The sequence below is a fragment of the Filicampus tigris genome, chromosome 18 (genome assembly GCF_054856515.1).
Source record: "Filicampus tigris isolate MCC_2025a chromosome 18, RoL_Ftig_1.0, whole genome shotgun sequence".
NCBI classification, from domain to species: domain Eukaryota; kingdom Metazoa; phylum Chordata; class Actinopteri; order Syngnathiformes; family Syngnathidae; genus Filicampus; species Filicampus tigris.
Window position 1 is genome coordinate 10,643,232 of NC_141234.1, and position 14,422 is coordinate 10,657,653.

General features: G+C 38.6%; 3 protein-coding genes across 12 annotated transcripts in view; all 3 read left to right on the top strand.

Annotated features, from left to right (window-relative positions):
• The first annotated feature begins 349 nt into the window (after positions 1-349).
• On the top strand, positions 350-2,286 carry LOC147132456 (zymogen granule membrane protein 16-like). Of its 3 annotated transcripts, none has more exons than XM_086014953.1 (6): positions 350-684; positions 763-782; positions 875-915; positions 1,000-1,052; positions 1,132-1,264; positions 1,900-2,286. In XM_086014953.1, the coding sequence occupies exons 4-6, from the start codon at positions 1,001-1,003 to the stop codon at positions 2,225-2,227; spliced, it is 513 nt and encodes a 170-aa protein (XP_085871079.1). In that variant the 5' UTR covers positions 350-684; positions 763-782; positions 875-915; position 1,000; the 3' UTR covers positions 2,228-2,286. The 3 variants fall into 3 exon arrangements, with proteins under 3 accessions (XP_085871079.1, XP_085871078.1, XP_085871080.1); XM_086014952.1 differs by having other exon boundaries at positions 766-782; XM_086014954.1 differs by lacking the exon at positions 763-782.
• A 1,310-nt stretch (positions 2,287-3,596) lies between these two features.
• LOC147132457 (zymogen granule membrane protein 16-like) lies at positions 3,597-6,184 on the top strand. 2 transcript variants are annotated; one of them, XM_086014331.1, is made up of 5 exons: positions 3,597-3,802; positions 3,929-3,971; positions 4,080-4,132; positions 4,581-4,707; positions 4,801-6,184. In XM_086014331.1, the coding sequence occupies exons 3-5, from the start codon at positions 4,081-4,083 to the stop codon at positions 5,111-5,113; spliced, it is 492 nt and encodes a 163-aa protein (XP_085870457.1). In that variant the 5' UTR covers positions 3,597-3,802; positions 3,929-3,971; position 4,080; the 3' UTR covers positions 5,114-6,184. The 2 variants fall into 2 exon arrangements, with proteins under 2 accessions (XP_085870457.1, XP_085870456.1); XM_086014330.1 differs by having other exon boundaries at positions 3,598-3,802; positions 3,925-3,971.
• Positions 6,185-6,629: 445 nt separating this feature from the next.
• Positions 6,630-14,422, top strand: part of samd12 (sterile alpha motif domain containing 12) — an 87,145-nt gene continuing 79,352 nt past the window's right edge. For 2 of the 7 annotated variants that reach the window (XM_086014327.1, XM_086014326.1), the window contains exon 1: positions 6,630-6,807. Coding sequence is in view for 5 of the 7 variants with exons in the window: in XM_086014326.1 (XP_085870452.1) it covers positions 6,795-6,807 (13 nt within the window). In the remaining 2 variants the exon portion in view is untranslated. Of the gene's footprint in view, positions 6,808-6,980; positions 7,442-11,242; positions 11,557-14,422 lie in introns of those variants that run through there. The other 5 variants (XM_086014325.1, XM_086014324.1, XM_086014323.1 and 2 more) reach the window with 5 other exon arrangements.

A 14,422-nucleotide genomic window follows, 5' to 3' on the forward strand; every position in this document is an offset into this window, starting at 1 on the left:
GCTTCCTTAATCATTTGCACCTTAATGAAAACTCTGCTCTTAGTGAAATTGTGCAGTAGTTATCATGTGATTAACGATTTTGTTGTTTTGTATGCTGCTTTGAAGGCCAGTAAAATGCCATCAAACATTTAGCAATCAAAGACTGAAAACTTAATACAATGCAATACGTGTAATACTTTTTCAACTAATAAAGTATGTGTGATGCCATTTTATCTTTCAAAAAAATAGGAATGCCTAACAAAGTACATTGATCTCTGTCCAACAGGTAAGTGAGTTATCTTAAATGTCCAAACTGGGTTTAAAGTAACCCAAATTGGGTGGAATAGCTAACCAACCAATGTTGGGTTATTTATACCCAGCGCATTGGGTTCAGGATTTGACCCAGCATGTTGACATGGCACGATTGTCAAGGAAGAAGCGGGTTGCCATGGTTGCTATGGCTACACTATATGATAACAATAGAACGTAAATCATGCCCAAAATGCGTTGATGTTGTTGTCATATCTAAAAGACATGTCAAAGCCTCACAGAAAGCGCAGGCAGGGCAGGGCAGGTTCGACATGTACAAAAGCCGATGAAGAGTTAAAACACACCTGTCACATTTTTTTTTTTTCCTGAAGCCGTCAGCACCTCCTCCACCCATTTGCGTCTCGACATCAACTTAAAGGAAGTGCCAGTACAAAGGTTCGCTCCGATAAATAAACAGTCAAAATTAATTGGTATCCATTTTGACCTGATGGACTAATGCTGGGACTTCTTTAGCAGGACTACACGCTTAATCTGTAAGATTGATCAAACACAGTCAACTTTTTTTCTGCACTCCTGTAAAAACAAAAACAAAAAAAGGGTTTTAATGCAGCTCCTTTTTTTAAAGGCATAATCCAGCCACAGAGAAAATCACCAAACAAGCAACAGGTAAGGCTGACTTCTACACATCCGATATTAATCAGAATTTATTAATAATTGTTTTTTTTCCCCACCTATTTTTTGTTTCCACAGAATGATTTTACTGATCTATATTGCACTTTTCTCAATAACTGCTTCGGCTGATGGTAAATCTGCATATTAACACTGGATGAACTGATATTTTTGTTACTTTCCCTAAAGAGGTTGTGTGTGTATTTTTTGCAGACCATCATGACTCCCAGTACTATTCATTCTCGCCTCATGTGGGCTCAGGACGGGGTCTCTCATATGCTATCAGCGGCAAAGGGAGGATAACAGGTGTCCGAGTATGGGAGGCCAATAACAACTTCATCTATGGGTGAATAACTAATTCATATGGCACGGCATAATCAGTGGGTGAATATTAAATATCATCACACTACAGTAAAGACATTCTTTTAATACAGTCTGTTTTAATAGTACCTTGTCAGCACAAAACTTATATAATATATCGTCACTGTCCAGTGAAAAACACATATGTCCATTTTTTTCTTTTTTAAAAATTTTTACATGAATGGCATTTCTGTAGACATTGCATTGATGTGATTTTTTTTTTTTTAAATCCAAAATTGGACATATGTGATTATCACTGGAAAGCGACGATATATAATAATATACTTGAACCCGTTGACGAGGAAGTGCAATGTTGTTTTTGTGACTCATTTTTTAAATTATTGTTAATAGGTAACAGCTGCTACTTAGTAAAAATGTACAACTGTTGAATATTTTATACCACGACATTATATTCCAGCCTGGCACACTGTTAAATTTCTTAAGCTCGTCTGAAGATTTTTTTTCTTCATTATTTATCCTTTTCATGTAAATGATTGAATAGGCCAGGGTTGCCCCCCCCAAAAAAAAATTATACATAAAGACATCACATTATGACCATATTTAACTTTATTTCCTCAATTTCGTCTTACTTATCAAGCTTTCTTGCTTTATTCCTCTCAGCCTCCAACTTCGTTTTGACTTCACATGGACCAATGTGGCAGGCCGCAAGAATGGCAAAATGCAGGAGATCCTGTTGTTTCGCGACGAGACCATTATGCAGGTCTCTGGAAAATATTCACACTACATTCAGTCTCTGGTGTTCAAGACCAACATGGGACGTTCCCTCTGCGCGGGTAGACCTATGGGCCACTCATTCAACATGTACCCCGACAACGAGAATGCTGAACTGCACCTCATAAGCGGCCGGTTCCAAGGTGCCATCACCTCCCTTGGGGCACATTGGGGTGTTTTTTCTGATCCTTATGCACCACAAGGCAAATACTACTAATGCATCCATCAGTTGTACTGGAAATATTTGTACTTAATAAAAGATTCTCTATGCCTGCTGATGTGTTACCGTTTTACACCTTAATCAAATCTAAACATGTGAAATGGTCATTATGTAACGACCCAAACTTTGTCAAAATGTCGTCATCTCCTGGCTTCAAGTGTGTGTTTTTTTAAATCATTTTGTTGTTTTAAATGCTGCCTTGAAGGCCAATAAATTGCCATTAATTCATTCACTGCCAAGGACATATTTATACGTTTTTTCACAGTCCAGCCACTCAATCCCAGGAATTTATTGATATAATTTATTTATATATTTTTAAATATTTGTCAAACGTTAGGGTAAAAGAGAGTCTGAAAATGTCTGCCACTGCATGAGTTAAACATTAAGTGTAAGACTTTTTAAGTGAATCAGCTGCATGTGCTGTCATTTATCTTTCCAAAAATATGAACTTAATGTGACTCAAATGTACGTGTTAAGGTTATGGTGTATTTTAGTCTCATCCAGATATGCAGAAATTTAAAAGCCAAATATCGAACTTTTTGTGAGTAGTGTCTAGATAGTGATGCAGATTTCCGAAACAGAATCCGTGGACATACGGGGGTGCACTGTATATGCCTTTCTGTGACTCTTCCAGTCTCACTCCGTCCCAGTCTGCGCCACTCTAATATCAGGTTCCACTTCCTGTTTGAAGCCTCGCAATACCCAAATGCTATTAATCAATTCTTAGGTGTGGTCTTGATTTCACGAAAAGGGCTGTTCAAAAACCATGAACCAGGACTTTTGAGCAATTTATTGGCAACACCTGTTGTGACTTTTATCGTCCATCTCCCTGTTGGAGAAGTTGTGCAAAAAGGACTGAAATTTTGGATGGTTGAACCTGCGTTCAAAAATTGGGAGGAGGTCAAATTAGGTTAATCTGTAATGCGTTTTAGTTACATCCTGAAAGTGCACAAATATCGCTAACCCTTTGTGACTAGTGTACAATAAATTTAGTGAAACGTGCAAAATCGAGCATTGTTTTCGTTTGTGTGCTGTGGTACCGCGGGACAGTTATGAACTGTTGTGTTGTATTAGTGCTGTCACATAATTGTTTGGCAAATGTATTATTTTATCTGTCATTGTTCTCTTGCTCAAAAATAAAACCATTATAAAACCTTCAAGAAATGAAATGATCTTCTTTTAAATCCTTATTTTTTGTTTTGTAATCCAATACACTACCTTTTTTCCTGCTTGCATATTGGCTGTACTTACACTGTACATGATATAGGTGGGATAGTTAAAAACTTGTTTCAGGGCTGTTCGACCTGCAGAGAAAACAATTCCAATGAGTCATTCATCCACACCCATAATTATCATAGTTCAATCTATTCTCGACTAACTACGGTGGCGGACCAAGAAAGCAGCCAGCTCGTTTCATATTGATTGTTTTCCCCGTACTGCTTCAACCAGGATATTGTCTTCATTAGCATTCGGTTTTGGCACGCTCAAGGCTTGTTTATAAAGCTGTTCTCATAATCCAAACGGAAGAGTTGGAGGCGCACACGCCACTTTGAGCCCTTGTGCGGAAAATCTGTGAGTAGAACTTTTTTTTTTTTTTTTTTTATCTGGCAGGTCATTCCGATAAGACAATTTGTTGTTTATTTATAACGTCTATGTATACATATAGGTTACATTGTAGTCTGATTCCTTACTAGGTAGATGCTGTTGCATTTGCTGTGTGATCCGACAACTCAAAAAACAGGTAACATCGGAGGTTGCTTAAACACCTCACAATACACATGTTCTAAAATGAAGAAATTCATTAAAAGTGTTTATATTGACAATATTCTTTTTTTTTTCTTTTTTACAGAATGCTAAAAATTGTCATTGTCACTGCACTTTTTCTATGTGTACTTCATAATGGTAAGTTATTTAATTTAGCATTACGTGCTCAAATTAGTATTTGGGAAATAAACTGCTACACCAAAAAAATATAATCAGATTTTTACTTTTCAAACTATAACTCAGGGCAACTAAAAAAAGATTTGACCAATAGGAATATTTTGTGTTCAAGTAAGAATGTTATAAATCAAAAGTTTTTTTCAGCTTGTTTGCCATTCATGTATTCATGTTCCATTCTAGACAATATCTTTTAAAAGCATTCTTTCTGTGAGGCACCTCAGCCATAGGCAAGCTTACACAAACCTTTCCGACTATACTTTTTTTTTCCACTCTGAAGTCAGTGAAGGCAATACTTTCATTAGCAAACATTTCATCTCGCTTCAATAGATAGATAGATGGAAAAGTCTAACACTTAACAAAAGCTACTTTCACTCCTCATTTCATTTCATGTTTTTTCTTTTCTTTGCAGCCCCGGCTGAACAATACGCCTTTTCCAAACCAGTGGGCCCCGGGGGAGGTGAGTCATTCACTCTCAGTGGAGATGGGTCCATCACAGCTATCAAGTTATGGGAGCAATACAACAGCCAAATCACTGGGTAAATTATACGAAAAAATGCCATCTGATTGAACAATTTGGTTGTTGTTATTGTAACAAGACAGAACTAACATTTCTTTTGTTTCTCCATCAGTATTCAATTCCGGTACGGTGGGATTTGGTCACCTCTAATTGGCATTGAAACGGGAGATCCCAAGGAGATCGAGTTGTTCAAGGGTGAAGTCATTAATCAGATTTCTGGGAAATTTACCGGCAACCTGCGTTCAATTGTGTTCACCACCAACAAGGGCCGAACACTGCAAGCAGGGCAGCCCACCGGCACGACCTTCAACATGTATGCCCCCAGCAAGGACACTGAACTGGTCCTCATCAGCGGCCAAATCAGAAGTAAAAATTCAATCACATTCTTAGGGGCACATTGGGGCATACCTCAATATTACATATAAATTTCATTGAACTTTTCCTCAACTTTGTTCTATAAAACTTAATTGAAGACGTCTGTTTGCCTTGATTTAAAGCATTATCGGGAGACTTGCACAGAACCAATAAAGGGCATTTTTTCCCCAACTCTTAACTGGCTTTATCTGTTCAAAGATGGTTTCGTAAACCTTGAAAATGTTTGCCCCTTGTGGAAGGTGAATGTTTGCTTTATTATTTAGCAATTTCCCCAACATTATACAAATGTATATGTTTGTTAGCTATAGTGTACATATTTATAATGCTCAGACCTTGATATAATTTTCACCCATCCATTCATTCAAAATGCAACGGACTCCAGTAATCCGATTCTCCGGGTATTTAAAAAAAAAAAAAAAACATTTTTGATGCATTTTTGTTTATTTTTCCACCTGCAAACTGTACTTACGGTTTGTTTTTAACACTCTGTTTTCAAAATGACACATAGCCAAGAAAATCTTGAATCAAATAAAATAGAATAGTATTTCATTGTGACATAAAACAGATCGGTGCAAGAAAGAAACATGATTCATATGCATTAGTATCCACTAGTTAAAATATGAGTGCTTATTTTCTACACATTGGAATTAATTTCATAGTCAGATTTTCAGGAGTAACAGCACTTCCCTGTGAGTGCACCAGTATAATTCTCATAGCCGAGAATGTTATGAGTGTCTTTTTGTGTAAAATTAGTTTGACTGTATAAACAGTCTTTCTGTAAGGGTAAACAAAAATGTTTTGATATGTGAACAAACATCACTCATGGTGTGGCTGGAATGGGGGATTTAAAGAAAATACCTGTGTATGTGCTAACATAGCATCAGAGAATACAAGATCAACAAACAGCCTATCCTTGACTGTTATGAGCCCCCGCCCCACAAATGACAATTTTTCTCAAGGAATCACTGATTGTCCTCAAAGTCGTGGAATTAATGGGATTTGCATTACAATAAAAGTGTCTTCAAATCAGTTAATCACGTTTTGCTGTCATTGGACTTGTCAGCTGTTATTGTATTTTTTCACTTGGATTCTAATTGTAATAAAATCTTCTGTTTACATTCTTTCTTTGTTTTTAAATGTCTTAAATTCTTTTGTTTGTAAATGCCTTAAAATGCTCAGTTACCTTGTGTATGAAATACAATATTTAAATAAAGTTGCCTTGCCCTTTCCTTGCCTATTGCTTAATATGGAACAAGGAATGCCATTAGTATTTTTTGAGATTATTCATGACACTTTTACACCGATGTATTTCCTCTAACAATCTATGTTACTCATTATTACAAAATCGAATCCTAATATATTGTTTTGTTGAAATAATGCCTGAACCATGGAGCACAAAGCAGCAGAAAATAAAAACAAAAATAAATAAAACCATAATAAAAACATCAACTTTAAAAAAAAGACTTTACTTTACATCCAATACTTAAGTATATTTAATATCAGAACATTCCTTTTGATATTTAAGTGCTGCAAATACGTCCGATGTAGCCCTATGGTTCTCAGACTACATTACCCATGATGCTTTGAGGCGCGGCAGCAGCTGTGCACTCCGGTTTGCCCGCAGCAATGAAATGATAACACGGTAGAACAAGGTAGAATGAGAAAGCCTTGATTTTCCACATTTTTCTCCAGCTGTTTTACGAGCGATGCCCTCATCTCTGCAGTGACGTCATGGCCGTCGAAGGTGAGAAGACATGTTCAGTTGTTTTTGTTCTTTTTGTGGGAAAAATAGGAATAAGAGGAAATTGTTAAAAGTCACGGCGATGACAAGGAAGGCTGAGCTGTGTGCCCAGACTTAGACCGAGTCAACTGTGAAAGCTCGTGATTGGGTAATGGTTTCGCAAGCCCTTTTGCCTCTTTCCGCATCACTTGCAGGGAGAATTGTTCGTGTGCACGCGCTTTCTCTATTGTTGCCGATTGTGCGCGTGATCGTTTTGCCGAGTGACACGACACAGCCCCACGAACAGGTCCGCAGCCTAGCAGAGTGGCGTTTGTTTTGCACAATCATCTCCTTTGGCGAGTCCACTTCGATTTTTGTTCCGAAAGGCACCGGGATTTGCCCTGTTGCGATGTAACTCCCCGTGCACCGTGTGCGTGTAATCATTCCCCCAAGACTGGTCCAGCTCATCCTGCAGCAGGTGGTCTCGCACGTGGATCAGCTCCCCTGTAATTGAGTAAATAGCTACTGAAGCTGCATCTTTGAGGGAAGTGGATGTGAGAGAAGTGCGTGAATCTTCTGGACTGTGCGTGCTTTGCAATGTTCGGCAGGTCTCCTCACCTTATCGGAGGGATCTTATGGATCCAGAATCCCATGAGAGGTATGTTTGTAACATCATCTCAGCGCAGACTCTTTACCCGACGTCTAGTTTTCTTCCCCTGGGTGTATGCCCCATGCTTGTATGACTGGAATGAGACTCGGCCACCCCTGCATACCATTCCTACCAGACACTAACTCTGGTAAAGGACAATGTCCCTGTTTGTACCAGAACTTGACAGTCTCGTTCCTTCTCAAAGACATGATGACGTGTGCGCTACGAGGCTTTGTTGTTGCTGTGGTCGCCGTGTCCGACATGCCATGCTTCGGTGTTATTGAATAGGTAGACTAGATTAAAGTATGTTCTGTGTACAGACAGATGACTGGAACTAATGTATCTTGGATCCGTCCCTTTAATTCAGCTACATTATTTGGAAGGCGTCTTTTTAAATATTAAAGTGGGGAGGCGACTCCCAAAAATTCTTTGCAATAATACAGTATGTTCTTGCGCCTTCTTCACAGTTACTCAGTAACGACCAATCATGTATGTGTGACGTATCGACATCACTCGTTAGCTGTCGGAACGATACTTCAAAACACCAAAGCTTCATTCATCGTGAAGAGGAAGTGTTGGCAAAAAAGATTAAAAATCCGCCCGAAGAATCAGATGACAGGATGTGAGCGCACTTAAACAAATCTACAGTATACAAATGAGTGTTACTTACACATGAAGTCAACCCCCAAATTTTCTTGACACTAATATGTTCTGTGTGCCTCCACTAAACACGGCATTCTGAGTCATATTGTGTTTGTGGAATATGAGTTATGCAGCAAAATCCACCAAATTTTTGCCATTTTGTCACTTCTGTCGACTGAAAATGACATCACAGTTGCTCAGGGCGCAGGTAAGGCTATCAACTGTGATTGGTCTGAGCCCTGAGTAGTTGTGATGTCATTTTGTCGACAGAAAGTGACAAGATGGCCGCCCCCCGAGATGGCTAAAAATGGGTGGATTTTGCTGCTTAACTCGTATTCCAAAAACACAACAATAATAAGAATGCTGTGATTAGACAAGTGGGGGTGCATGCTACATATTGTCAAGAAATTTTTAAAATTTTCACTTTAAAATAGCTCAAGCCTTCACAAGCTAAACATTTCCACATTGGATAAGCATCCAATTTCTATACTTTAATACCTATAGACTTCTTAGATATGAGACATTTGTCTTCACAATTCATTGAGAATGTAATGCCGTTTATACTACTTGTTAGCAAACGGAAACCAAAAACCTGGATTACTTCATTTATCCTGATGACACTCATCATCAGTACAATGTCATGTCATTTCGCTCCGTATGCTACACTTAGGACTTCCTTTTTCAAATAGCTAAGAATAGCTCAACACACAGACACAGAACAGCAATTTTCACCACAACGACTCCCGAAATCATCCTTAATATCACACTGTGTTGTAATTAGAATAGCTCTGTCACCATTGCCATGGCGACCCTGTGTAAAATGATTGGACAAAAAGCAACAATAGTTGCATATTGATAGTTTCATTCACATCTGTCGAGGATAATGCAATCTCACAAACATTTGAATTAATAAATTTAGCTAAAAATAAGGTTTCTATTTTTTAGAAGCAGTAGAAGGTCTATAATTAAGATATAATTTTTTTTTTTTCTCCCTCTTAGTGCTACAAGCTGTCCCTGTGGGACACACGGGCAAATCTCACTCCAACACTTCAATGCCGAACACATCGGTTCTCATTTAACATGCTGCAGGAAAAAAAATAACACACCTCTGCAGCATGACGGTTCTGTTCCAGTACTCTACCAACCCCTCAGACATGGAATATAGGTCAACTATTTCATCATTTCTCACGCATGAGAAGACAATTTTTGCTTTGGAAAAGTGAAGACTAAAATGTCCAGTTCTTTTGGGAGTAATGTCACAGCACGCTTCAAAACTAACACTTTGCGTGTGATTGCAACAAAGGCAACACAGAAGGCAGATAATTGGCTGGATTTAGACTCGCCTGTAAAGTTTCTCAACACTTTGATAAATGATGAAATAAATTGGAAAGAGCTCCCCAGATAAACATTTAAAAATTAATTTGATGGCTGCTTGTTTGTGGATTAGCAGTGAATGCATTTGATTGATGGATGAGCCTTTAAAGCCAGAACAAATCAAGCAAGTGTTTGGCTGCCGGTGAAAAAAATACAGTCAAACAATCGTGGCGGATGTCAGTGGAGGTGACAATTTGGAAACGCCATGTAATATTTGGGCAAAAGGCTCAAATCGAAGTAAACTAGATGCTACTGAGCAAGCAAGAAAGCGCCTCAAAGTGTCCCCCCCCCCCCCCCCCCCCCCCCGAGTCTGGCCAAAGCAGTTGTTTACGCCTGTGGCTTAGTTTGTTCATTTGCCTCTTGCCTCTGTGCATCAAGCCTCCTTAATGTCCTGCTCTGCCTGCCTGTGCATCCGTTTAGAAGAGTCATTCCAAATCCATCCCCAGATTCAACAGAGCAATAGAGTTAATGGAATAAAAATGTTCATTACAGTCCGTGGTATAGGATTACATCTGTTCAATCAGAATAACAGTAAGGAGCCCGTCCTCTGCCTTGTCGACCAAAAATGGATTAGGATGATTGAGGACGAAGCAAATGTCATAGGCAAGAATTATGCCATCTATCCCTGGGGTGGCCCTATAGCCATGATGGGTGGCTTTCTGAAGTACCGCTGCATGGAATTCTGAATGACAGCCTTTGCATGCACTAGCAAACACTGAAACGGGTTTATGCAGTCTAAATATCTAAAAAAAAAAAAAAAAAAAAAAAAAAAAAAAAGATTATATACTGTATGTGTGCTGTATTTGCAAATGTGTGAAAATATTTAGAAATGTCAACAAAGACAAGTTGTGCAAACTGATTAACTTTATTATATATTATTATTATTTTCTTTTTTTTTTTTTTCCTCAAATATTTACTCATTTTGCATGCAACATGTTGGAAAAAAAAGCTGGGACAGGCGCAAGCAAGCTCACCATTGTTACATCAGCGCTCCTTTTAACAACACTTAGGTGTTAGGGAACTGAGAACACAAACTGTTGACGCTTTGAAGGTGAACAACCTCAGTTGCTCAACTGTCCACGGTGAGCGTAGTTACCCGACAAATGCTTGTTCTCAAACAAATAGCCATGCCAAGAAGTAAGGCCACGCAATGCAGGTTTTTTTCTTTCGTGTTGTTCCGCGTTTACTGTGGTACTTCCTCCACATTATCGCATGACACCACTGGAAACGTCGACATTCCAACCACACACCCCACACGGAAACATGAGCAACTCAACTCTTCTATCGAGTGCAAAAAAAACAAAAAGAAAAAAGTCTATTTATAACCTTAGCAGTGCTCAAAGACATTCACATGTTGAACTACTTCCTGATTGAATCCCTGTCCAGTGTGTTGAACAACTCGTTAGAATTCAGTACAACTCGAAAATACGACCCTACTCCTACTGGCTGTTAATATCGGTGCAGTCCTTTTGAGTTGCTCTTCACACGATTTATTATTTACACTTCACTTCTGAAGGCAGCAGACCGTGAAATGAGGAGAATGAAATGGCAAACAGTCGAGATGAAACGGAGCGTCAGCCACCGTCCGTAATCGCTGATGTAATCGTGCCTCTGCCCAACGATAAGGCACAATTATTTGTCTCATGAGAGAAATTCTGATTGTCTGTCTCGTTTTTGTACTATGAAGTCACTGACCTCTATTGAGGTAAAAACTGCAAAATTAACCAGACATAACGTTTTGTGTTGTAAAGGGCACTTTAAAATCTACCCGCACTGATGTCAGCCTGTTTGAAGTTTGAAGCGCATGCAAATTAGACTCTGGAGAGAAGAGATAAGTGGAATACTTTGAGCCCTTTATACACCCATCATCTGTGTGACAAATGACGCTCAGTTTTTTTGTGACTATTTCACGTCGTTCGGAAATCAGTGATGTGGAGTGGAGGAACTTCACTCCCCAGAATGAGCTAGAAAGGATCTGCTTTGCAGATTTCAAGCAACTGAACTGTTAGTTATATCCCGACGGGCACGGATGACCGAGTCAACGTCAGGTGAAGGAAAATGTGGACAACAGATTCTGGCATCGAAAGTTGAACTTAAATTGATTTCAGGTATTTTTTTTTTTATCACATTTATATAAGAAATGTGTGAATCAGGCAGGGACGGGGGAATAGTGGTTTCAGGGTTCAAAAATCACCGTTCTGTGTGGAGTTTGCATATTCTCCCCGTGCTTGCGGGGGTTTTCTCCAGGCACTCTGGCATCCTCTGACGTGTCCAAAAACTTGCATGTGAGGATATTTTACCTCTCAAAATTTTCCATAGGTGTGAATGTGAGTTGTTTGTTTGTGACATAAATATGAATGAAACTATGAATTAACCCAAATAACTGACTGTAATAGATCAAATATGATTTGTGTGGGGTATATGTCACTGCATCCCGTAAGACAATATAGTAACAATTGCAAACTTCTATAACTTTGCACTCTCTTATTTTGGTCACCATAACAGTGAGGTTTCTTGCGCTTATCAAATATTGAAATAAACAGTTCCACGGTTCTAAATTAAGTCAATCTATTTCTGTCGCTTTTCTGCTGCCTGACTTTGAAGCAGAGAGTGTTTATGCCCGGGATACGTGCTTCAAAGTGAGTCAGAGTTAACTGCAGTTTATATTTAGCCCATCTGCCTTTGTGCATGAAGTGGGCCATTCTGCCGCCTTTTTTTCCCCACTGGCATGTGTCTCACTGACTTACTTTCTCTATTTCTCAAAAGCTCTTATTTGTTTGTTTCAATGTCTGAATCGATCAGTATTCTTATCACAATAATCCATTTCCGTTTTAAGCAAATGACTCAAATTTTCACCATGCTCAATTTGTTATCATTTAGCACATCTGTAGTATGATGACATCTATGAATGTAGTTACGAGGACACCGTATGAAAATCTCATATCATGATTATAGTTTACAACATTATCGCTGCACTGTACTGGCACGATATTGCTCAAGGAATTGGAAAAAATATTCTAGATACCGGCACTAAAGCATTGCATTTGCCATTTTGAATACAATAATGTGCAGTCAACAAAAATCGTATTCATATTCAGATAGTGAATTAATATACTGTACATCATAAGTATGTACACATCATAAATATGGGGAAAAAGCAACAGAAGGCCGACTTCACTTCTGTTTGTGTGCAGCATAACAGCTAAATGCTGCTTCACCATGTTTGTTTTGAACTCTGGGCTCCACTAATCGACCCAAGTCTGCAGACCTTAGAGGCCTACTGGGATTATAGTCAATAAGCATTTCTTAAATGTATTCAGCAACCAAAGCATTCAAGTGACGTATAGACTAGAAGCAGAATTTTAAAAATCGATTCTACAGTTGACTGGGAGCCAGTGTAAAGCCTTCAAATCATACTTGGGTTCAATAACAAAAGGATATTGAGGTTTAAGCATGCACATGAATCATGAGACTCAAATTACCAAAAACATTCTGATACAAAAGGCATTACTCTTCTCGTTTAATCGCTTGCTACCCTTCAAAAATATTCAAATTTGTGCTTTAGTATGCCTCCTGTCACCTGCTGGTGGAGATTTATGCTCTGGGTCCTCAGGGCAGACAGCTGAGCAGACTCAGTTGTCTCATTTCTCATATTCACATTCCGTCTCACTGGGTTTTTTTTTTTTTTTTTTTTCTGGAAGAGACGTGGGCGGAGTCTCTTGACACCCCGTGCATATTTGTTACGGTTGCTCACTTTCTCAAGGAATAGATTCTGAGCTTTCTCATATGCATGACTGTTCACATATGCGTGCACACGTTTGCAACAGCACATCAATGTTTGAGCCGTCCCCGTGCATTCCAACGAATGCAGTAATTGTGGTTTCTCGAATAATTCAATCACCTCAGACCTGAGAAATGGCGATGTGTCATGTCTTCAAAGATTCCACTGACGTGTCTTGCATATATGTCTAGTAGCCTCCAAAAATCATACACCTGCTTTTGTTCAACTAGGCAGAAGGTTAAGCGGCTATATATTGAAGACATAATACATAGATACTAGTGTTGTCAAAGTTAAAGCATTAACTATGGAGATTAATTAAAATTTTATAAGGCGAAAAAAATAATTAACTCAGTTAACTCAGTTTTATTTACTTTCTGTAGCAGCTGACCTCTGCCCACTGTGCAGCCAAACTTAGAGTCACTGTCGCAAACACAGACTCTTACGTAGTTTTACTTTAAAAAGTTGCTCGACGGCTCGATGGCGAAATCCAAAATAATTTGCACACTTTGAAAAGCCAAATACCCTATTAGTTGAACGTCTTTGGTGTATTGTTCAACGGTTGTGTTTTATACAATACAATACAATACAACCTTATTTTTATCGCGCATTTCATAACAGCTACAGCTGTAACAAAGCGACAAAGTGAAAACAAAGTGAAAGCAATAAATTAAAACTCAAAACAACAGACACCGGAAAACAGCAGAAAACCAGTCTCACGTCGGATCAAAAGCTGCAATCGTATTCAAGGATCGAAGAAAGCTATTAGAACAGTCTTTGAATCCAAATGTACTTTTACATTTTTTCCATATTAATTCCAAGATTTTACTGAAATATCGGGTCCAAGCTTTGTGAAAAATTGTAATCGAAAAATACGATTCATCGCGATTAATCATGGAAAACTTTGCGATTTAGTTTTAAAATTTTAATCGTTTGAGAGCACTGATACACTTTTTATTCCTCATGCCAGGAGTGGCTTTTCATTTATGTGAGGAATGCTTTTGCTGTGTTTGCAGTTTCGCAACATGTATTCATCCAAATCAATCGTTGAAGTTATGTATTTAAGAAAGCGATGTCCAAATCTCATCTCGGTGTTAGCTTGGTGCCGAAACAAGCCCATATCAAACATAAAAGTAACAATAGCATTTCAAATGCAATTTCATGCTCTTTTACAGTCCTTGATGCTCAATTACTTA